This window comes from Penaeus chinensis, chromosome 10, assembly GCF_019202785.1.
Source record: "Penaeus chinensis breed Huanghai No. 1 chromosome 10, ASM1920278v2, whole genome shotgun sequence".
Classification (NCBI taxonomy): domain Eukaryota; kingdom Metazoa; phylum Arthropoda; class Malacostraca; order Decapoda; family Penaeidae; genus Penaeus; species Penaeus chinensis.
In genome coordinates, this window is record NC_061828.1 from 6,154,315 (window position 1) to 6,161,814 (window position 7,500).

The window sequence follows — 7,500 nt, forward strand, 5'->3', positions numbered from 1 at the left end:
CAAAGAACAAAGAACAAGCATCCAAAAATGTACTTCCCCACCAGATATAAACATGCATGTCTCAATAACCTACAAATCCACGGGAATTAAGATCAATAAGTCTTAAAATACACGTAAAAAAAGGGCAGTTCATCGTAAAGAAAAACATTTAATCATCTCTGGCGAATACATGTCACAGAAGGTATCAAGAGTAAATAATTTCTTCACGGGTGCCAGACAAAGTATTTCCTCGGAGATATGAGTCAAAGAAATAAAGACTAGAGCCTGTTTACCCACTTGGGAAGAAAACCATCTTAAATAACGCTTGACCGCCGAGGACTGTTGCCATGAAAGAGGAGACCAACAGAGCCTGGCTTATTTCCACCCCTCCCTAGACGGCTTGGAACATCATTCTTACTTCTCTAAAGTGAAGTTTCTGCAAGAGATGATGTCTACCCTGCTGGCGGAGACCGGGAACCCTCGTGGAATGCCCGGTACTTGACATTATTGGCAAAAATGAGTAGGAATCCGTTGTCTCATCCTTCCCCGGTCGCCGCCTCTGTTGTGGTGAAACAGCTGATCCAACCTCCTCTCACGCCGCTTTATTTTCACCTTTCCGCCTTTATTTCCTGGTTCGCAGTGACCCTTGATAGCAATTAGGATTTATGGCGTGTTGTATTTTTAAAAAGGGCTTGCAAAGGTGTTCAAATTTCAATTAACGTGGGTTGATTATTTTCACGTTGCTTGGTTGAAAACGGTCACATTTTTAAAAACGTTTGAAAGAATATTAAAGGAAACAGGGGTAAGAGGGTGAAAAATATTTAAAAGTCGAACCAAAAGAAGCGACTGCATATATAATCAACGCAACCATCGTAGATAAATGACATAAAGCTCGAGGAGAGTCTCTTGCGCATCTCGCTTTTCACTTTCGTCCTCGTGCGACCGCAGTGCCATCTGTTGGCGAGAAGAACAACCAGTGCGTGTGGCCCGAGTGAAGATGAGTTCCAGACCCGACATCAACCGCCGCAGTAAGTCAATTTATGTGAATTTCTTTGATGAACGTGAGGGTTAGTGTGGTTATTCGGATAAATGAAGATCCTAAATACCCGATTTCCTTTACAGTTGCGACGATCGCCAAGAAGAAGAGGGCGAAAAAGGCGAAACCCAACAGGCCCCAGGCACCCAAGGCTCGAGAGGGCAATGACAACAATTCCGCCAGAGGAAGGTGAGTCTCTTTTTAATATTCGGTAATGGTAGAGTAACGTCTTAATCTGTGTATTTTTTACACTTGCTTGGACGATTTGTGGGAGGAATGTAGGTGTTACCGGGAATTTTTTTAAAGAGAAAACTGTGATTTTTTTTCTCTCGCTTTTGAGTTTTGTCGACTTTTTTTTTTCTCTCCTTTCTTCCCGTTTTTCTAAAGATTTTTAATTTTCTCTCTACTTGATGACAGCATTTCGCTCTATTGGATTACTCGGATTTTACTTCATTTGCCGGATCGACTTATTACGAAAATATTGGAAAACACGAGTTTATTGAAAAACAAATATATATTATGTCAAATGTCAGAAAACATCCGTAAAGCGAAAAAAGGAAGCGATCTAAAACAAAACGCAAAAAAATCATAAAGATGCAATGTTTTTCTTCCACTTATTGCTCTGCCGAAGAAGTAACCAACGAGAATTGAAATATGACACCTGGAACTCCATATTTTTTTTTCATATATTCCGATTTTCGTGTAAAAAGTTCTCGAGGAAGAGTGGGCCCACGAGTGCTATATTTCTTGTAATTGTTTTGCTATGTTTTTTTGTTTTGTTTCTAGGAGGAGTCTTTTTGTTATCAATTGTAGGATTTAGGTATTATTAGTTTCTATGGGGGTAGTGGTAGGAATTGGTTGCCTATTGTTATTTTTTTGAGTTAATATTTGGTACTGTTGTTTATAGATCTCTCTTGAATAATTTAGTATTTTTTTTTTGGTGTTGCATTGTAGAGAAGGGTTAACTGTAGTAAAGCATATACTGTAGATAACGAATTGTTTGCTTGTAGGCCTATTCTTGCACTGGGTATTAGATAATATAATACTGAGCTTATCTGACATTCCAAGTGGCCAACTTGATTGCTTATCAAGCAGAGAGTTTTTCAGGGAACACGTGTTGGAAGGTCGTTTTTCACAAGGCTAAAAGCACTTCTTTGTGGCCATGTGGTTCAAACTGTTTTCAGTGTTTTTTATTTTGTCCTGGCTGTTACTGGCTTTGCTGTTGTGAAGCCTGATCATTTTGCCATTGAGTTAGACGTGGATGGTGACAGATTATCTTGGAGTAGTCATAAATCCTTGTCTTGTGACAGTTTTTTGAAGGCAAGTGTGTCTGGTTTTAGTTATTTCTGATCTGGTTAATCAGCTTTAAAATTACTGGTGTGCAGTTAACTCTGTTGTGTTGATGATAGAATGGGAGATCTGTAATTGCAAATCCAAAGTTTATTTTTGGAAGGTAGCAACAGATGCTGACCTTGAGAAAAGTCTGCAATCCCAACACAAAGCATATTATCACAAATAAACATGTGCCACTTCAAATGGCTGTCTTCACCCACAAGTTCATGCAATTTTTAACAAGCAAAGACTGGATACTTTGATATATCTGTTTTTAACTGGGAAAGTATGCACTGTCTATGAATCAGCTTTATCATGTTTTGTGACATCATCAGTTCAGCATCTGGATGTCAAGATGAATAATGTCATGTTTGGATAGATTAGGGAAAAATGTCTTGGGTATTTGGTGGTTTAAGTGTTTAGTTTGGGCATTTGACATTGCTGCTGCTTTCATTCATTCATATTTCATTCTGAGATTTTTTTGGTTAATTTATACATATAGTTTTGAAGTGCATGTACCAATTGTGAAATAGAAAGTACTGAGAAAGTGATTCTACAGCGATTCTACCCTTAATTTACTCTTACTCTACCCCAACATGTACTTGTCTACCTCCAATGAACACCGATATTTATTCAATTTGTTTTGTGGCCATGTGCATCCCAGCCATTAGTTTTAATCAAGATCTGTCAAACTTTTAGTGTAATCCTGATAACTGGTGAGTTCATATGTGTGTAGATAAATTTATGAATGAATAATTGAAAATGGCTCATTTCATACTTTTGACCACCTTGATTGTGAGTATTGTGCATTATTAATTTATAGAGAAACAAGCAATAGATCTCTTGGACCTGAAATGTGATAGTGTCTATTAGATGGGATGAAAAATCAAAGGTGAATGGGAGTATGTATTAGTATACTGAAGTGAGTCTGATTGTATATGTGTTTGTTTATGACATTTAGTAATGTTTCCCTGTTTTTCATTGGAGACGATTAAAAGATAGGTCTAAATAGGTAGGTAGGTGGTTACATGTAAAGAGGTAGAAAATTGATAGCTTATTGAAATTATATATATTTTGTCTCTGTATAAGGTGGCTCCATATTGATATGGTTCCTTGAAAGAATTCACTGAAATAGAAATAACACTTGTATATTTATGTTATATATATATTTATTCAAGTTTTCTCTTGGTAGAGGTTTGTAGATCATTGCCCAAGTGTGAGGCATGGAATCCACAATATTATACATTTGATGTGAAGACCCACAGACTTTGTACATAAACAGATGTTTAATGCCTTCATTATGGCCACTAGATTAGCTTTTTCTGTTTCCATGTAGTTCTATTCTGAATAATGAGCAAAGTGTAATTATTTATTTATCATTTTACTTTATTTTTATTGTCTAATATGTCTGTTAGTAACTCAAGATCTATATGTTTGCTCAGACACATCACACATACACATGACTTGTTCAGTCTACCCAGTTTATGTTAATGCCCCAAATTATTGTTTGTGATTGTTATTCTCCTGGCACATTTATATGTTGTGTATATGTTTGTGTTAATATTACAATATATATATATATTTTTTTTTTTTTTTTTTTTTTTTTTTTTCTCATATGAATGTATATGTGATTATAAAACACTGATAAGCTGAGTTGGTTTTGTAAGTGTATTTAGATCAAGTACTATAAATAACTGAGGCTGTATTATACTTTGCCCTGATTGAGAGATTTTAAGGTAGTTTTGGCTGTTATTCAATCAATGACCATGTAAACAGAGGTCAAGCTGCACTTGATTATACATCTCATTTGATAATAACTTGATATTGTTTGTGGTGATCTGTGTGACTGATTGTTGCTTTGTGTGTAAGCGTCAATGATTCTGACCATGACGATTGCAACTTGTTACAGGGTGAATGGTTTACAAGAATCACAGCAGTAGATGTTGTGATAGCTAGATGAACACAAAGACACATAAACTTTGAGATTTAGGTTTAGAAACCTGCATTTAGAATATTTATTTTTGAGTACAATTCAAGTTTTTTTTTTTCCATTTTATGTGAAATGTTGTATTAAAAGGGAGCTCAGGCATGTACATAGTACCCATGCCATTGTTATGAGTACTATGTACATGCCAGATCTTAAGCTGATGTCCTTACGCCTTTTACAAGAACCTATTGTCAAACCAAAACTGCATGGGAGTCCCTGAAGATGGGTTGTCAATCTGTTTTTCTTGGTAGGTAAGGATTTAAATGTTATAGATGACTACACAATCTCCATTTTAAGCATTGGCAGTCCCGTAAATTATAAATCATTAGAATCGTGCTGTGTTCTTCCCAGTATGTATACTGCATGTGCTAAATAGTGTTAAGTTTCAGTGACAGTCCAAGTAGCATCCAGACACATTGCCTTGGTTGACTTTAAGTGTAGCATGTTGTCTCCAGATGAGATAGTGAGAAACGACGAACTCATGGTTGGGAACTGACATGGCCATTGTTCAAATCGCAAAACTTGTGGGGATTAGCATACTAACTTCGTGAATCTTTCAGGCCTTTTGTAATTGGCCCTGTTTTTTTCTTTTCTCGGATAGAGGGAGAGGGAAAAAAGGCAGTTACGATTGAGAGAGGGAAGGTGATCTGGTCAGAGAGAGGGAGATTGATGTAAGAGATGATGGGGGAGGGAGAAGAGGAGGCGATAGAGGGAGAAAGAGGGAGAGGGTGGTGAGAGAGAGAGAGGCGGCGATAAGGGAGAGAGAAAATGGCGATAAAGGAAAGAGAGAAGAACGATAGGAGTGAGGGAGAGAGAAGAGAGAGAATAGGGATGGGCGAGAGGGAACTATAGGGGAAAGAAAGAACGATATGAGAAAACGAAGAAGACCAATATATAAAGAGTGAGTGAGGAGTGTCATAGAATGGGGAAGAGGGGAGGGAGAAAGTGACAAGAAGAGAGAGAGAGAGATAAAGATAAAGAGAAAGAGAGCGACTAGAGCGGGAGTGAGAGGGAGAGTGACGTGGGTTGCGGTGGCAGATGTGTAGGTGTGTATGTGTAGTAGGCGAGGACGCGATAGAGGTGCGGTAGTGGGGGGCTGATGCGTCTTGTTACGTCATTAGTCCATCGCAGTAAACTCTTTCGTTTTCAACTATAATTATCCATCCATTTATTATTCCTTTGCTTGAAGTTTTTGGGCTTGATAAACGAGAATGATTGGTAAGAATCACCAAAAAGTATCGTAAACCAGCTTTAAGGAAAGCAAACCGGTTTTTAAACTCCTCCCACTCCGAAGATGTATAGGTTTGTCTTGACTCTGTCTCAAGTGCGTTGATTGTTGGACTTTTTTTTTTTTCTTTGCATTTTGCATTTTTAGAATTTATAGTAATTGGCATTAAAAGTTATTGGGTGTTACCAGGCTCGTTCTGAATATTGCATTTGACCGTTGTGTTTGTTTGGATTGCGGATTGTAGTTTATTTTGTTACGGCGTACCGTTAGTGCTTTTCCTTTGAAAGGAGCCGTGATAGACTGTGCTTGAAGTATTGTTACGCTTGGTGTGTTTCCGGTTTTCATGCAGTCGTCACAAAGCGATCGTTGTTTAAAAGCATATAGAACAGTTATTGTTTTAGAGCTTTTGTAACTTCCATGCCGATGCTAATCAGCAGTGTTCATATGTAATCTTAAGGTGCTGACGATGATTATGAGTGTGTAAGCTGTTACCAGTGATGTGTGTGTCTGGGTGCGGCCGTATGATTATAGCAGGTGGTTGACATATACTGGAACAAGCGGTGAGAGGGAGAAGGGGGGCGAGGTTAGGGAGGGAACCTGGGAAGACGTTTTGTGTGCAAAAGTCGTTTATTCGTGCGCTCGCCCAAGTATTTGGCGAGGAGTTGGGGGGATGAGGTAAGATGCAGCGTGTAATGTATCGGGCGGGCCACCCAAGGTCACGGCGAGGGAGTCGAGAGAGGCGCGTCATGTTGCCAGTTGTCACGTGGAACTTCCGTTGAGCCGGCGACTTCGCTCGTGTTTGCATCCCCGTGGCGGAGTGCGTGGCCCGCGCGGAGCCCCGGCAGGAGGAGCGGGCGAAGGTGCGCATCAAAACAAACCCGCCGCGAAAGAGAGCCCAGGGCCCGGCGAGAATGTTTAGATCTTGAAGAGTCTTATATTTGGCTTCCTACCCCTGGCTCCTCAACACTTATCCTTCGTGGTTTTTCCCCTTCTCGCTCTCGCTCGTTTCTCCGTTTGCAGGTGATTTCCTTTGTTCTTCCTTCGCCTTGTGTGAATCGCCTCACCCTCCTCCTGACTCCTTCTGTCCCCCCCCTCTTTCCCTCCCCCCTCTCTCCCTCCCTCTCCCCATTCCGTCATTCCCTCCCTCTCCCCATTCCGTCTTTCCCTCCCTCTCCCCATTCCGTCTTTCCCTCCCTCTCCCCATTCCGTCTTTCCCTCCCTCTCCCCATTCCGTCTTTCCCTCCCTCTCCCCATTCCGTCTTTCCCTCCCTCTCCCCATTCCGTCTTTCCCTCCCTCTCCCCATTCCGTCTTTCCCTCCCTCTCCCCATTCCGTCTTTCCCTCCCTCTCCCCATTCCGTCTTTCCCTCCCTCTCCCCATTCCGTCTTTCCCTCCCTCTCCCCATTCCGTCTTTCCCTCCCTCTCCCCATTCCGTCTTTCCCTCCCTCTCCCCATTCCGTCTTTCCCTCCCTCTCCCCATTCCACTCTTCCCTCCCTCTCCCCTATTCCATTCTTCCCTCCCTCTCCCCTATTCCATTCTTCCCTCCCTCTCCCCTATTCCATTCTTCCCTCTTCCCCTCCCCTATTCCATTCTTCCCTCCCTCTCCCCCTCCCCTATTCCATTCTTCCCTCCCTCTCCCCCTCCCCTATTCCTTTCTTCCCTCCCTCTATCCCTCCTCCCCCACCTTCCCACGCCCCCCCCCGTCCCTCCTCTTCCTACTCCTCCATCCTTCCTCCCTCCCCTTCCACCTCCCCTTCCACCTCCCCTTCCACCTCCCCTTCCACCTCCCCCTGCGTGATGGTTGAGGTCTATCACGCCTCGATAGGAAGGCCTGCCGGGACCGCCTCGCTCTCGACGGCGATAGCGAGCAGCCTGGTGTGGTGGTGGGGGTCGGAGGGAGGGGTGGGGGGCTCCATTGCCACCTGTTACAAAGGATAC

General features: G+C 41.8%; 2 protein-coding genes across 4 annotated transcripts in view; one reads left to right on the forward strand and one right to left on the reverse strand.

Moving 5' to 3' along the window:
* LOC125029825 overlaps positions 1-550 on the reverse strand; it is a 37,119-nt gene extending 36,569 nt beyond the window's left edge. The window contains exon 1 of the mRNA XM_047619999.1: positions 398-550. Coding sequence (XP_047475955.1) covers positions 398-484 — 87 coding nt within the window. The 5' untranslated portion in view covers positions 485-550. The remainder of the gene's footprint in view (positions 1-397) is intronic.
* A 246-nt stretch (positions 551-796) lies between these two features.
* The window catches only part of LOC125029478 (type-2 histone deacetylase 2-like), a 126,464-nt gene continuing 119,760 nt past the window's right edge, over positions 797-7,500 (forward strand). For all 3 annotated transcript variants that reach the window (XM_047619372.1, XM_047619373.1, XM_047619374.1), the window contains exons 1-2: positions 797-1,007; positions 1,102-1,204. In XM_047619372.1, coding sequence (XP_047475328.1) covers positions 977-1,007; positions 1,102-1,204 — 134 coding nt within the window. In that variant the 5' untranslated portion in view covers positions 797-976. The remainder of the gene's footprint in view (positions 1,008-1,101; positions 1,205-7,500) is intronic.